The following is a 16,461-nucleotide window of genomic DNA, read 5'->3' on the forward strand; positions in this document are numbered from 1 at the left end:
GCACTATTATCATATCTTAACAGAACCTAAATCATTTTCTCATGTCAGCATTTAGGAGGGTGGGATTTGTAATTGATTAAAGCAGAAGTCGACACAAACATATTTTTTTCCAGAATATGCTCTATGCAGGCCCACTAGTCTAAACACGGCATTATGATTATTGTGTTTGTGGAATATGAGAAATACAAACGTTTTAGCTAGCTCGGGGGGGGGGGGGGGGGGGGGGCGCCTATTTTGTCACTTCTGTTGACTGAAGATGACATCGAAGTTGCTCAGGGCTCAGGTAACGACCAATCAGAGCTCACGTGTTTTCTGAAGCTGAACCACGATTGGTTGTTATCTGAGCCCTGAGCAACATGGATGTCACCTTCAGTCAACATAAGTGACAAAATGGCCGCCCCCTGAGATGGCTAAAAACGGGTGGATTTCTCTTATTTCACAAACACAATATTAATCAGAAGGCCATATTTCAACTTGTGGGCCTTCATAGAACATATTCTGGAAAAAAATATGATTGGGTTGACTTCCTCTTTAAATTGGAACTGTGTGTAAAGCAATGAAAGTACTTTAAACACACAAGAGCTAGATTTCGGACCTCCATACTTAAAGTGTTTGTGAGTCCTCAGAGGTGGAGGGAAGAGAAAAGTTTCCTGGGAATTCCAGAGTCCACAAGTTTTCCATTAAGTGCATGTTGAGGAGTTTCCTCCCTGAGAGGAGCTCGGTTTTCTTTGGTCGCCATCAGATCGCCGTAACAATTTCGACAGACTGCCTGGTATTTGTCAGCTCCGCCAATCACTTCCACCTGTGCACCGCAGGAAACGTGATGGGTAATACAAAATAAACCAAGCCAATTTATTTTCTTGGGTGTACATTCACCTCTTTCTCCGTGCCAATCCTCTTTGTGTAGGCTGCTTCTTTGTAACACTGCATGCAGACAGCGTGAAGCTTCACCACGCTTTCCGCCAGAGGGACGAGGTTCAGGATGTTTCCGAATGGCTACAAAAATGCACAAGACAGTAGTTGACCACTTGAATAAATGCAGGTATAATCACTAAACAGAACAGAGATGTCTTTGTGGAGAACAATGAGCACATTGGAAAACATTTTCCTCCACCTTGACAGTTTAATGCGTCAAAACACATTCCTGCCCCATGACTAGGCTCTCTAGACAATGATGTGCATTTGTCAGGAAAGAAAGAAAGTCACCATTCTCTGGAAGGTCCCGTCCAAGGCAGCGACAATAACGGTCTTGCCCAAATTGGCCATCTTCTCACAAAACTCCACTGTGTCTGGGAACTGCGGTGACACAAAAGAAGAAGCACAACAGTTGACTCACCAGTCCATCCACAAATGGTGTCAAGCTGTCGCGGTTCCAAGAATATTGCACTCCACTTATTGCACCCAATTATGGTCCAATTACAGTGGCTTGCGGAAGTATCTCCCCCGACCCATTTTTGAACTTTTTGCCACATTTCAGGCTTCAAACAAAGATATAAAAATTGAAGAATCAACACCAAGTGGGACACAATTGTGAAGTGGAATGAAATTTATACAATAGTTGAAACTTTTTTTTGTTTTTAAAATAAATAAATAAAAAAAACAAAAAGAAAAGTGAGGCACGCAAAATTATTTGCTCAGCTTCAGAAAACAGGTCAGCCGTGATTGATCGTGCCCTGAGCAGTTGTGATGTCATTTACAGTCGACAGAAGTAACAAAATGGCCGCCCCCCTGAGATGGCTAAAAACGTGTGGATTTTGCTGATTAACTCATAGTCCACAAACGCAATATTTATCAGAATGCCTTGTTTCAACTAGTGGGCTTCCATAGAACATATTCTTGAAAAAAAAAATGTGTTTGGGTTGTTTTCCTCTTTAACAATTTCGGTCATATTCTGTGTGGAGTGCTCAGATAATCTCAACACAGCTCCCACACACATAGATTATCTTCCACCATCAGTCAACAATTCTGTCTTCAGAGGGGAAACTCTCACGTCATCACACCCAGCCCTACTACAAACATAACACTGCAATGACATTATTATTCAATCATTTTTTAAAATTATGATTATTATTTTGCATCCTTTACTTTATCCGAAAAATGTACGGGAAAAGAAAAGCATACTTACAAACTGCCCTTCATCAATCCCAATGACACAGCTTTTCAGTGCCAACGACTGCACATCCATCAGACAGTTCGCAGGTACTGCCTCCATTGTGTTTCTAAGGTAAGTAAAAGGTCAAGATAATTCTTTGCATGATCTACACTAACCTCAATTGTGCCAAATGCATGCAAATTCTAAGTTAAATTAAAATTAAGTAATAAAATAGAGGCGGCACGGTGGTTGACTGGTTAGCACGTCCGCCTCACAGTTCAGAGGTCGTGGGTTCGATCCCGGCTCCGGCCTCCCTGTGTGGAGTTTGCATGTTCTCCCCGTGCCTGCGTGGGTTTTCCCCGGGCACTCCGGTTTCCTCCCACATTCCAAAAACATGCATGGTAAGTTGATTGGATACTCTAAATTGCCCCTAGGTGTGATTGTGAGTGCGGATGTTTGTCTCTGTGTGCCCTGCGATTGGCTGGCAACCAATTCGGGGTGTCTCCCTCCTACTGCCCAAAGACAGCTGGGATAGGCTCCAGCACGCCCCGCGACCCTTGTGAGGAGAAGCGGTACAGATAATGAATGGATGGATAATAAAATAGACAAAAGGCCACTAGAAGTCAGCAGTTTCCATGGATGAAAATGGCAGAAAACAGTGCAGTACAGTACAGTACAGTATAAGATGATGCTGCAAATACAAACACTGCTACGTGACTTGTACAAGGAAACTGTTTTGCAAGAACATTATTAAAAATAGCAAGTCACTTACTTATCATGTGTGGCCATGCCTATGTCAGAGTAACGTGTATCTTTGGCGTATTTGATCACCAAGCAGCTGTACTGGGCTATTTGGAAACGCCGCACCCTTCGCATCAATTCAGTGCTGCAAAAAAACAGACACTAGTTCAGTTAATTAATGCAAATTTCACAGGAAAAAAACATGCATAGCACAGTGATTCTCAAAGTAGAGTCTCAAAGTACCACTAGCAGAAGGAGAAAGAATTACTGTCAAAAATGCTAATACAATTTATAACATGCAACACTCAAACATAGAGAAGGGGTGTCAAACAAATTTTTGTCACTGGCCATATTGTAGTTATGGTTTCCCTTGGAAGGCCGTTATGACTGTGAACAACATAAATATTTGATCATCTAACATTATCACATATACACAAAGCCAACTAGTTTTGAAATAGAACTAGTAAATTGTTCAACTATTTTTCAATTTATTAGTACAGTTGTATTCAACCTGTAAGTGCAGTATAATACATTTCCATTTAATCTTTCAGGAACTGTTTATGTTTTAAATAAACTTTCTTACCAATTTTCCTTTAATTGATTCATTAAGTTGAAGTAGATGTTAAAATTGTGCATACTGTCATGGTGTCTTACATTAATGTCATATATAGTGAATGCTTTAGGAATAAAACTTCAGCCTCGTTTATAAGGAACACTTAGATTATAACACAAATGTTTGTCATTATGGTGGTATGGTATTTTTGGTGGTGGTACTTGGTGTAAAAAGTTTGAGAACGATTGCAGAGCACATTTGAGTGAAAGAGAGCGGGAGAGAAAGGACTTGGTTGAGGTGCGGATGAGTGATTTGGCGGGACAGTTTTAAAACAAAAAAAAGTTATGGTCCTGTTGTTGCCACTCACGATTGGAGACACGTTTACACATTCATGAAGCGATCTTGTAAATCAAACGATGACAAACGAAACAGAAACATTGAATAAAATTACCTTTTGCCTGAAAACATCGGTCCAAATATGACCTAGTGGGAATAAATTGGCGGGGATACAGAACAACAAAGTTAAGGAAATTACGAAATAGGATATCACAACGTGCAAATATATTGCTAGCACCAATATGTAAAAAGGATTACATTCAATATTTCGGTTCGTTTGGATGAAAACAGGCATTACAGCTACGACAAACCTGGATTTGCCCCTGGGCTTTCCTTGGAGAATTCGGAAAAACTTTAGGAAAATCCATACAGTCCATTTCTCTTGAGAGTAAACAAAAAAAAACTGTTTTAAAAAGTGAAATACAGATGTTACCAATTCATGAGAAGCCGCTGCTCTCAAACAATAAATTAAATGAACGCGCGCCACAGAGTATATCCGCCCGGCAGGTTCTAAACCGGAAATGGACTGAACCAATTGGCAGTTCTTCTGCATGTCACATGATCATTTTTAGCCAATGAGAGCTGAATCAGTGGCACTGCCGTTTTTTTTTCGTTTGAACGTCACAAAGTCTTAAACACGCACAGGACGCGTTCGGAAATAGTCTCCGAGCACGCACTGCTTCATCCGAGCATTGTTCAAACTGTTTGGTCACGCTGAAAAGAAGGTGCCGGCGGAACTCCGTGCTTCAAGCAGTACAGCTGGAAACAGTTCAGTTCAGCACGAGCTGAAAATTGGTTCATAAGTAAAACTAATTCTGCGTTCGGAAATTAATGAGAGGGGAGCGCCTGTGCCTCTCCGAACGCACACACTCTTAGTGGTGTCACGGCGTCAGAGAGAGTTTCCGAACGCATCCACAAACCGACTACAAAAAAGGCGACAAAGGTATTCACACTGTACTATATCTATATACACACTGCTAAAAAAAAATAAAGAACACTTTTTAATCGGAGTATAGCATTGTGTTTTTTAAACCTCTGGGATATTGAGCTGGTAAATTAAGTAATAGAGGGGGTTGTTAATTAGTTGTAGCTGCTTTGGAGTTGATGAAATCAACAACAGGTGTGCTAGAGGGACAACAACGAGATGACCTCCAAAACAGGAATGGTTTTACAGTTTTTTCCAGACAGTTTTTCCACCGGTTTTATATTTGGCTAGGATCAATGTCACTACTGGTAGCATGAGGCGGTACCTGGACCCTACAGAAGTTGCACGGACAGTCTGTCACATCAATGAGTGCTACTCATGTAGTGTTACTCTAGGGGAGCTGGACAGGGCCGTAGAAGGTCCTTAACCCCTCAGCAGGACCGGTATCTGCTCCTTTGTGCAAGGAGGAACAGGATGAGCACTGCCAGAAGCCTACAAAAAGATCTCCAGCAAGCCTCTGGTGTAAATGTCTCTAACCAAACAATCCTAAACAGATTTCATGGGGGTGGCCTGAGGGCCCGACATCCTCTTGTGGGCCCTGTGCTCACTGTCCTGTGCTCGAGCATGGAGGTTGACTGGCATTTGCCATAGACCACCAGCATTGACAAGTATGCCACTGGCGGTCTGTGCTTTTCACAGATGAGAGTAGATTCACCCTGAGTACGTGACGGACGTGAAAGGGTCTGGAGAGACCGTGGAGAACGTTATGCTGCATGTAACATTGTTCACCGGTTTGGTGGTAGGTCAGTACCTCTACAGGCTCGACAACGGCAACCCTGACTGCCATTAGGTATCGGGATGAAATTCTTGGAGGCATTGTCAGACCCTACACTGGTGCCGTGGGTCCTGGGTTCGTCCTGGTGAATGACAATGCCTGGCGTCATATGACAAGGGTATGCAGGCAGTACCTGGGGGATGAAGCAGTTGGTACTATTGACTGGCCCCGACGCTCGCCTGCCCTAAGTCCATTAGAATACCCCTGGGACATTATGTTTTGGTCTATCCGACGCCGCCAAGTTGCACCTTAGACCGTCCAAAAGCTCAGTGATGCTCTGGTCCAGATCTAGGAGGACATACCCCAGCACAACATCTGTCGTCTCATTAGGAGCATGCCCCGATGGTGTCGGGCATGCATATAAGCACGTGGAGGCCATGCAGACTATTGAGTACCATTTTGAGTTGCTGGAATGAAATTTCAGCAACATAAACTAACCTGCTGCATCATTTTTTCACTTTGATTTTCGAGGTGTCTTTCAATTCAGCCTGCTGTAGGTTGATAAATTCGCAATTCGCAATATATATATATATATATATATATATATATATATATATATATATACACACAGTATATACGTGTGTGTATATAGAGCTTCTGCAAAACAATGATATTCTACGACAATATTTAACAATAAAAAACAAAATATTATGTATAGACTTACATTGATTTTTGGGAATATTTATGTCATTTAAATGTCTGTGCTGTTATTCCATAATGATGTGACATTTTTAGCTGCAGTAGGTACTGGTGTACCACCGCTAACTACTACAGCAATCAGAATGAGAAAAAGGTGTTAATTACAGCAATCAGAATGAGAAAAAAATGTATTTGATATGTGACGTGTGTCACCCAGCAAGAGAAAAAAAGGACGTCATGACAACACCCATTTCTTATACATTGGCCAACGTATTCAGAATAAAGTTGAATAACAAAACTACAATTTATAGAAAAGTGCATTTTTCCACTCATTCATCGCCGTGATATGTAGACTTTTGACTTTGTATTGTAAAATAGACAGTGTGACTGTCTAGACTAGTGTGGCTGGCGTCACACTAATAAACCGTCGTAGTTTGTGCAACATGCCTCGGGAGTACAGGCTAGTTATGAATGATGCGGACTAAAAGCGTGTAAACTGAATGTTAACTGATCATCCAGGATGTCACGTTTGCCTTGCTCGCTTAAGTACTGAGTGTGTGGGTGCGTGCGTTTATATTTGTTGATTCAACTCGGCGACTGTTTTCTGGGTGCGTGTGTTTAACCTTTTGTTTAGCGTGCTTGCGCGGAAGCCAAGTGTTCCTCGTAATCCATATGGCTCGTGGTGCAAAAGAATTGCAGTCTTCACGGTGACCGTTTTGGCACATCTAACAATGTGATTCCCACTGACGTCAGTCTTGTCAACTCCAAACCATTTACTACGGACAACGTGGACTCGCGCCTCGCTATAAATCCCCGCTAGACACTCCTCCCAAATGAGGAGGAAACAGCTCCGCTGTAGTGCGGACAGCGTCACGTGACTGGGCCCTGCCCGCTGATTCGGCGAATGATTATCACTTCCTCCTCCTCTGCCGTCAATGGACACTGATTTTTCAGCATTTCCTCCAACTTTGCGGCCATCGGCTGACTCGCATCGGGGCAGTATTAATACTCGATAATGTAAAATTACACATCGTGTAGGCAAGATTGACGATGATATCGATAACAATATCATACGGGTTTGGTAATAACAAGAAAATGCTTGCAATGTCGCAATGTCATTATTTATTACATATGGCAATTTTAAATTTTGGTACAGGTTTTAGCATGCATCACGGAAATTGACATGCTTGATTTACTTTTGTGGGCCACATAAAATGATGTGGCGGGGCAGATCTTGCCCCCGGGCCTTGAGTTTAACACCATGTTGTAGACTATTGTTTGATCAAATTTACAATGAACACTGAATTGAAATAACATGACAATAATCTGCTTGCTTTTTGTAAAATGTAGTAAATTTACTATTTATAATTGTAGTCCCAAAGTACTGTTTCTGAATTTCTCTAACCGATTTTCCAAATGTAGAAAGTCCAAATTTAGGTCAACGGACAGGGCAACTATTATGTGGCTATACTTTTTTTTTTTTTTTTTTTAAAGTTCAGTAAACCCTAGATTAAAATTTGACTTTAATATCACGGGATTAAGAGAAGAAAGACTGCATATGCTTTATATTACTGTATTACGTTTTATTTATCAACACCACTCCTTCAGATTATGAAAAACAGTGGTATGAACTTCAAGAGCATCGAGGTAAACCTTTTACCCTTCACGAGGGTCTGTCTGGTGAGAGTCAAGGGTCTAAAGTCCTAAACAGTTCTCCCCACTGCTGTCCACAGTTGCCAGTCCTGGTCATCTGTCAAGAGAGTTTCAACAACACGGCTGCTTCAAGACAAAGAAAATGTTATCCTGGATTGCCATGCAGAAAGATGTAAGACTGTAGTTGTGTTTTATGATCATACTGTACCTGACTAACATGGCGGATGGCCACAGCAAATCAGAGGGGTACTGTTTTCCTTGTTTACTGTATTACTCCGCGAAATGATGGCGGACGCCCCGTGCGGTTCCGTTCAAAGCATACTGAACCTCTGCTTGCCTGTGTAACCAGGAGCTCGAAAGGCAGTATTCACCCAGCCGATGGTCGCACAGGATGGCGGCAGACGACGCGATCAAGGCCCACGTCAAGGCTTTAAAGGAAGGTCGGTCGCTTTTAAAGTGAAACTTAATCTCGATACTATACTGTTGCTAGCTACAAGGCACAAAAGTCCCATTCATTCACGTTGAGACCATCGAGCCATATAGAAACGGGCGAAGTAATTCATTATAAAACCGTGGGAAATATTTTGCTCGTCTTGAGTTTTGTAGTCAATAATCGTCATAAAAGATACCAGAGTGGAAGATGTTCTCTGATAAAGCCACTCCTGTCATACAGTGTTGGCAGGTGTTTTTGTAATCTGACATATGTATTATTGGAAGTACATTACACTACTAGTACTCACAACAGATTTGGAAGTTTGGACATTCGGCGTGAAGTGCATTCGCTGAATATACCTATACTGTAAATTTATAGGTGATCCTATTATGTCCTGTAGACTTTTGAATACCAAGTGTACAATTTTGTAATGTTTCAGTTCTTTTTGCACAACTTTGTTTTGTCTTACAAAGAGTTGATTGGCAAAATTCATATTTCTGTGTCATCCATGAAGCAACATCCCCCGCTATGCCTTTTTGTCTGTTTGCGTCTGTCTATGGCCGTTTTGCAATATGAAGAACACAGAGTATGGTCTCGTGAACTCGGCAAGTACGGTCTTCCTAAGAACGTATGTGAGGATGTTCTTCCTAAGAACGTGAGTCTCTATGTATCAAGAAGTGCCATCCACCCATCCATCCATTTTTCATCTTGGAATATTTTCCTAGCCAACAGGGATGTGCTGAGGACGTTCTATTATTTGTGAATAAATAATTTTCAGACCAATTAGGTGAATTTCCCTTGGCATAGTGGTTGGGAATAACTGTTTTAATAGGTTTGATAATCATTAGAAGCTCCACAATTTACAGTAAATGAAATGCATAATGGGATTTTGATTGTTTTTTTTTTTTTTTACATGCAGGTACAGACCATGCACGCAGTCTGGCTCAAACTCTACTCAATGTGCCCTATGGAGAAGGTGACGGTGATTTTGATTGGTTTTTTTTTTTTACATGCAGGTACAGACCATGCACGCAGTCTGGCTCAAACTCTACTCAATGTGCCCTATGGAGAAGGTGACGGTGAAAAACTAGATGCCTACATACCCACCACGAACTCTCTCGGTATGCAGCTGTCACGTCTCGCCAACGTCATGCCTAATGAGTGCTGATGATGCTCTCCTGTTTTTCAGATGTACCTCTTGTTATTTACCTTCATGGAGGATACTGGCAGTTTCTCAGGTATGCTGATTGTTCGTCACAATCTCATGACAAGCTTGTTTTTTGTTATTGTTTGTTTTCGGGCCGCACAATGGTAGCATGTCTGCCGCGTGCTACCATTTGAGAGGTCTTGAGTTCGAATCTCATTTCAGGCCCTCTTGAAGTATGCATGTTCTCGCCATGCTTGTGTGGGTTTTTTGCAGGCCAGGGTTAGAGACAGGCTGATATGTTTTTTTCAGGGCTGATACCGATTATTAGTAGTCAAGGAGGCCGATAACCGATATTTGGAGCCGATATTTATTTTCAGTAAAAAGGAAAAATATTGGCGTCAAAATCTAAAAAGAAAATGTTAACTCTTAACTATGTTTAAATGTATTTAAGCATGCTTATTGAACATTTTTTTCAGATTTGCATTATGTTATTTTTTAATTTTTTATTATTGTTATACATTTTTCACAATATACATCTTTGTTTTAAAATTCTAACAAAAGTTTAGCGACTCTCAGGGTCAGCAGCATGTCTTATGAAGTCAAATGAAAACTTAAACCATAGCTCCCAGCTCCCTCTAGTTTTCTACAGTATATAAATAAACAAAATGACAGAAATGTTAAAATTTCACTTATCTTTCTTTTCATTTCAAACAAAAACAAAAGGTGCAGACTGTTGCCAGGGTCAGTAGAATCTCTTATAAGGTAACTGAAATTTTAAATAAATAGATCCTTGACGTTAACACAGTTTTAAATTGATTTATTATCAGCCATCAGATTACAAAAAAAAGGCAGATATTTTGACAAATATCAGTATCTGCCTTTTTTCGGCATTTTGACGAATATCGGCGCCAGTCGGTCAGTCTAGTAAGGGTTGTAGTTTTGAATTTTTCAATATAGTTAGTTATTATTTTATTTTGACTTTTGTTTTTTCATCCATCCATTATCGATACCGCTTCTCCTCACAAGGGTCGTGGGGCATGCTGGAGCCTATCCCAGCTGTCTTCGGGCAGTAGGAGGGGGACACCCTGAATTGGTTGCCAGCCAATCGCAGGGCACACAGAGACAAACATTCGCACTCACAATCACACCTAGGGGCAATTTAGAGTGTCCAATCAACTTACCATGCATGTTTTGGGAATGTGGGAGGAAACCGGAGTACCCGGAGAAAACCCACGCAGGCACGGGGAGAACATGCAAACTCCACACAGGGAGGCCAGAGCCGGGATTGAACCCACGACCTCTGAACTGTGAGGCGGATGTGCTAACCAGTCGACCACCTTTTGTTTTTTAAGTTAGGTTAATTTTTCTTAGTTTTTAGAACAGGTTTGTTAGTTTTTATTTGGTTTTTTTTTGTTTGTTTTTTTCTTCATCCTTCATTTGAGTTTTTATTAGTTTCAGTAATAGTTTTAGTTTTTTTACACATTAAATATTTGTCAAGTGCAAAATTATTATTACAAAACTATTCTCCAACGACTGTTTGATCTTTCTTCTCATGTATGACATTAATTGACAAAGACGAAAACAAAGGACATTTTCACTATAATTCTAGTTCGTTTTATTAATGTAAAATTTAGTTTCAGTTAGCTTTTTTTTTTTTTTTTTTAAAGCATTATCATTTTTATTTTGCTAATAAAAATGTTCCTTCAATTTTACTTTTAATTATTTCCTTAGTATTTGTGAACTATAATAAACCTAATGCGGGTCCTCTGGCTTCTTCCAACATTCTAAAAATAAAAAAATAAAAATAAGGTGCAAAAAAAAAAAAATTAGTTAACTGAAGGTTACCATCAGATTCTAAATTGCTCAGAGGTGTGAATGTGAGAGTAAATGATTGTTTGTCAATATGTGCCCTACAATTGGCTGGCAAGCATCCCTGGGTGTGCCCAAAGTCAGCTAGATTTGGTACAGCTCACCCGCGACCTAAATGAGATCAATTGCTGTATAAAAATGGATGGATGGATGGATTGTTGTTGTTTTTTTTTCTTTTTTTTCATGCTAATGCATTGTGCTTTGACAGTAAGGAGGAGTCAGGATTCATGGCAGTGCCGCTCATTGATAAAGGTGTAGTCGTGGTAGCAGTTGGCTACGACATCGCCCCCAGAGGTAGAGTCCATTCCTGACGTTTGCCCACATACGGATTTACACTGCAATGTTGTAGAGTGACACAATTCCTACTCCCAAGTGGCACAATTCAGATATGTGTAACGGTGACAAAATAGAAAAAAAATGTGTGGAATCTGATATCTTCATGCCTCGTCAAATGTGAATACAAATCTGATATTTGTTGTGCTGGACTGGTGAAAAAAATCTGCCCTAGCATTTTGACTTGGACCGGCCCGTGCGCACATGCATGTGCGTACCTGTGCATTGTCGCAACCACCGCTGCAACTGAGAAGTTTGTCATACGATCCACAGCTGGGGTTTCATGAAATAAAATGCACACATATCCAGATATCACATCCTTGCTCGAAACACTCATAACGCAAAATCAAGTCGGAGTAAAAAGCAATGGTTTGCTGAACTTAATTTACTCAATAATGTGATTTTTTTGCCGTTGCTTTGCTTATAGTGTATTTCTATCTCATGCATTTGCTAGCAAACAGCCAATTAGAGCTGACACCATTTTGCATTCTGCAATTAATTCCCCATTCATTCAAATCATATCTAAAAAGTACAATGACAATCTCTTAATTCTTCACAATTCTAAATGCGGCTTTTGACTTAGGTTTGTTTCTGCTTGTATTACGAATGTGTTGAGCACGGTTCTGGATAAGTGTGCATTTTATTTCATGAAACCATGACTGTGGCTGGATTGATAAACAAGACTTCCCAGCCATGTTGTTTGCTTGCTGTGGTCTGAAAATAATGGATGTAATTGCCATTAACTGCAAAAATTAACTATTCTAAAGATAGATTCTTATAAAATTTGTATTCAGACTCGTCTCCTGACCACCATTGGCTCCCATATAGCTCTGCCACTGATTATGATTGGTTCAGTTTGCTGTCCATATCATAAATGGGTTATGGGCTGCTCCCTCTATAATTGAATAGTACCAAATCAAAATCGGCACGGTGGACGACTGGTTAGCACGTCCGCCTCACGGTTCAGAGGTCATGGGTTCGATCCCGGCTCCGGCCTCCCTGTGTGGAGTTTGCATGCTCTCCCCGTGCCTGCGTGGGTTTTCTCCGGGCACAAAAACATGCATGGTATGTTGATTGGACACTCTAAATTGCCCCTAGGTGTGATTGTGAGTGCGGTTGTTTGTCTATGTGTGCCCTGCAATTGGCTGACAACCAATTCAGGGTGTCCCCCCCCACGCTCCAGCACGCCCGCGACCCTTGTGAGGATAAGCGGAATAGGTAATGGATGGATAGTACCAAATAGGCCCCAAAAGACGTCGGCCCACTGGGCATTTGCCATGGCACACCATCAACATTGACATCGCAGAAATACACTGATTGATGATACACACACCCGCATATGCCCAAATAACACAAACATCTTTACAAAATTCCAACTGTAAATGTGAAATACAGCAAAAGCATTTAGACCCTTAGATATAGTCCAAACATGGTACATTAGAGGTGTACAAAAATAATTGCCAACTGCGGCCAGATTTGTAATGTGGAGGTTACCCTCGATTAAATCTGTGGTGGAAAGAGTCAGCCCAGGCTCGTTAAACAGAATGTGACATTTATTATTTGTAGTATTTCTGCGTTATCCGTGTTGTCACTGCCCAGTCTTGATGGTTGCGGCCTTATTTACATGCAATTTGGGCATCAGTGCATGCACGCTGATTGATTTATGTGTCCTGTGATATGAAATGAGCCATATCTGCTATGTGTCACTTGAAATGGACATGGAAAGACACTCAAAAGAATGAGTCGGATTAGGCAGGCATTAAATCAGAGATGGCCACTTAGATGTGCAGTGTAAATCTGGCCGATGAGAAAAGCAGGATTATGTGTGAAAATGTCTCTTCTCTTAGGTAATATGGACCTGATGGTTTCTCAAGTGCGCAGGAGTGTTGTGTCTGTCGTCCAACAGTATTCTCATATCAGGTACCCCTCACACTCGCCGTTGTTCGCCGTTCTCTTCAAAAACACCATGTGACACTTGTCCGTCACATGAAATGTCTCTTCATAGCGGTCTGTACCTGTGTGGCCACTCTGCCGGCGCTCACCTGGCTGCAATGGTCCTTTCCACGGACTGGTCGCAGTACAGCATCATGCCTCAAATCAAAGGTGAGCAGTGTTCAGTTATTGTCTTTGTAATGAAGAAGAATGAGGAAAAACGTTCACAATGTCTTTATTTTTCTTGAGGTGCTTTTCTTGTCAGTGGTATCTATGACCTCATGCCCATCCTGTCTACCTATGTCAACGAGCCTTTGAAGATGACAGAGTAAGTATGCAAATGGCCGCCTGCCAACTCGGTCACATGGGCATCTCGGCCTGCTCCCAAAGCATAATTGTGAGCGCTCGGTTTGTTCGATAATCATTTTGGTTTGTTTCGATTTGTATGTTTGGCATGAATGCAATGTTTTTGTTAGCATTATCCACTGTTATAGCATGTTTGGCCGATAATGTGCTCTTGGTGCGGGCTCACCGGTGTTTATTGGTGACTTGATTGCAGGAGGAATTCACTCAGTTTGAGAGAGATCATACATCTTTTTATTTATCCTCATATCTGGTCATCTTTCTACGCCAGCCACTCACAGTGACAGTCAGACTCTTTCATTAGATGGTAGAAGATACAATAAGTCTCTGTGTTTCCATCTATTGCTATTCACATAAGAGGATAACTCAATTCAACAGACAGATTTCGCACCAACATGTGTGAGTAAACAGAGATGAGACATCATTAGTTCAGTATTTATACTTTATTTGAGATTTTTGTTGTTTTATTGAGTATTCTGATGTAAAACGGGTCCTTTGGCTCGATAAAGTTTTGGAAACGACTGGTTTATAACTTTACACATACCCTGCAATTGGCTGGTGACCACTCCAGGGTCCAGCAGCTCACTCATGACCTTAGCGACGACAAGTGAAATAGAAAATGGATGGATTATACAAGGGTCACAGACGCTGTAGTGGTTGACTGACTGAATGGTTATCAGTCTCTGTACATACTCTACACTGTGATTGACTTGTGAACAATCCAGGGTGTAGTCTGCCTTTCGCAACCCTAGAGAATCGAAAATAGACAGACACTACTGTACCTTTTTCACTTGTCTTTATTGATAGAAATTCAATATAATGTCTTTTTATGACGCAGCTTTCCTAATACACTTCTTGCAGTCTTCAAAAGTATAGGATGGCATACGATCTTTGCCTAGTTTAAAATCATCACCACCACCATTCCAATGAGGGATTTTTTTTTTTTTTTTTTTTTATGATGACAGGGAGGTGGCCATAAGAAACAGCCCCAGCAAGCTGATCCCTCAGGTCAAACTGTCCTCCTCCAGCTGCCAAATTGTTGTGGCCGTCGCTGAGAACGACTCGCCGGAGTTTCGCAAGCAGTCAGAGGATTACTACAAAGTCTGTATTACGTAATTCATTGTCCATGTCTGGTTTAACGGTTTGTGAAGAGAAATCGTTGTTTTTTAAGATGGGCCCTGAAAAATCATTTTCTTTACACTATTACCATCAGTTGTCTGTTACCAAGTGATTCTGTTCATACACTGCCTTTCTTATGTATCTTTATAGTTTAATCTTGCCCAAAGCAAGACCACGGTGTAAGAACGAATCATGCAATTTAAAAGAGAAAAGCTAGGCAGTATTGTATTTAAGGATACTACGATGACTCATACGCTGAGAATTTCACACATTTCCTTACTTCTCTGTGACAAATACTTTTGAATTTTGTCCCTTAAAGACTCTGAAGGCAACTGGGCTGAATGTGACCTTGGAAGACGTGTCCAACACAGACCACTTTAGTATCATCGAGCAGATGGTTGATGGAGATTATCACTTGACAAAGGTAGTCCATTAAACTTAGTTGTAATAGCAATGAGGGTTCGTAATAATACATTTTCAGATTCTAAAGCAACTACCTAATATCTATTTTCAGTCGACAAATAATACCCAAAGAGAACAATGCTTGAAATTCAGTACAATTGTTTCTTTGAAGGTATGACTAATACTGTTACTCCTGCAGCTCCTGTTGAAGATGATGCGGAAGTGCTGAGGTCGATGTGTCACCCATCGACATACCTCTGAAGAGACTTATCATGCATTCATTTGGATGCATGCTCTGTGATGATAAGCATCAGTTTAAACTTGCGTACAGATATTCACTGTAGTTACTGTTGTTTGAGTGTTGAAAATGCATAACAATATTGTGTCACTGTGTTCTTTAGCGGAACCTGGGCAAATAGCCTACATTGAATTCATGGCTAAATGTCTGTATGCTCAAGCATTTTTCTCTTTTTCTTTTGTGCTCAGAACACGATTGTTTTATGTGCTTCACATTGAAATTTTGGGTTTGTAACAGCACTGGAGAGCTCAACATGCGCCTGACCTGCCTGTAGGTTTGACATTGTTCGTTTGCAACCATGCTTTTTTAGATGTCAAGAACACAGGTTCAGACACTTCAGGTTACCTCTTCAGTGTAGCAGTATGTTGCCATTGTATTCTGTCATTGTTGGTTTGTCTGAGAAAACTCAACAACAAAACACAATGGGAATAGCCTACCATTTAATGTCACCTCTGCAGAGCTGTCATTCAGGGATTGATAACTTAAATGTAAAATTGCTAATCTCATACTGTATCTTTATTGTATGGTTATTAAATGGAAAGGAGCGGTATAAAATGTCTTTAAGTGGAAGTACGGCCTAAATAAAATAATGAATAGTTGCACACAATCAACACTTTGATTGCACCTTAATGACATTATTGTTTACACTTTGACTAGCTATGTGATGCGCTGTCGAAATAAATATATATTACAAAATGTGTCGGTGTGTTCTTTGTTTTAACGGGTTCACTTTTACTCGAGATATAGGCTTTAAGAGATGCGTCAATGGCATTTTTGTTGCAGTCAGTTAC

The 16,461-nt window shown here is 40.8% G+C and overlaps 2 protein-coding genes across 3 annotated transcripts; one reads left to right on the forward strand and one right to left on the reverse strand.

The window, feature by feature from the left end:
- Positions 1–291: 291 nt before the first annotated feature.
- Positions 292–4,274, reverse strand: tk1 (thymidine kinase 1, soluble). Its single transcript, XM_086034132.1, has 7 exons — positions 4,034–4,274; positions 3,838–3,869; positions 2,865–2,978; positions 2,126–2,219; positions 1,207–1,296; positions 877–996; positions 292–802 (listed from the first exon to the last, which is right to left on the reverse strand). Exons 1-7 carry the CDS (start codon positions 4,097–4,099, stop codon positions 623–625), a joined length of 696 nt encoding a protein of 231 aa, XP_085890258.1. The 5' UTR covers positions 4,100–4,274; the 3' UTR covers positions 292–622.
- A 154-nt stretch (positions 4,275–4,428) lies between these two features.
- Positions 4,429–16,368, forward strand: afmid (arylformamidase). 2 transcript variants are annotated; one of them, XM_086034130.1, is made up of 12 exons: positions 4,429–4,665; positions 7,855–7,946; positions 8,124–8,214; positions 9,224–9,328; positions 9,397–9,445; positions 11,432–11,517; positions 13,404–13,476; positions 13,562–13,659; positions 13,738–13,816; positions 14,817–14,952; positions 15,290–15,394; positions 15,572–16,368. In XM_086034130.1, exons 2-12 carry the CDS (start codon positions 7,917–7,919, stop codon positions 15,599–15,601), a joined length of 882 nt encoding a protein of 293 aa, XP_085890256.1. In that variant the 5' UTR covers positions 4,429–4,665; positions 7,855–7,916; the 3' UTR covers positions 15,602–16,368. The 2 variants fall into 2 exon arrangements, with proteins under 2 accessions (XP_085890256.1, XP_085890257.1); XM_086034131.1 differs by lacking the exon at positions 4,429–4,665 and adding an exon at positions 7,722–7,768.
- Positions 16,369–16,461: the final 93 nt, after the last annotated feature.

Source organism: Filicampus tigris, chromosome 6 (assembly GCF_054856515.1).
Source record: "Filicampus tigris isolate MCC_2025a chromosome 6, RoL_Ftig_1.0, whole genome shotgun sequence".
Lineage (NCBI taxonomy): Eukaryota > Metazoa > Chordata > Actinopteri > Syngnathiformes > Syngnathidae > Filicampus > Filicampus tigris.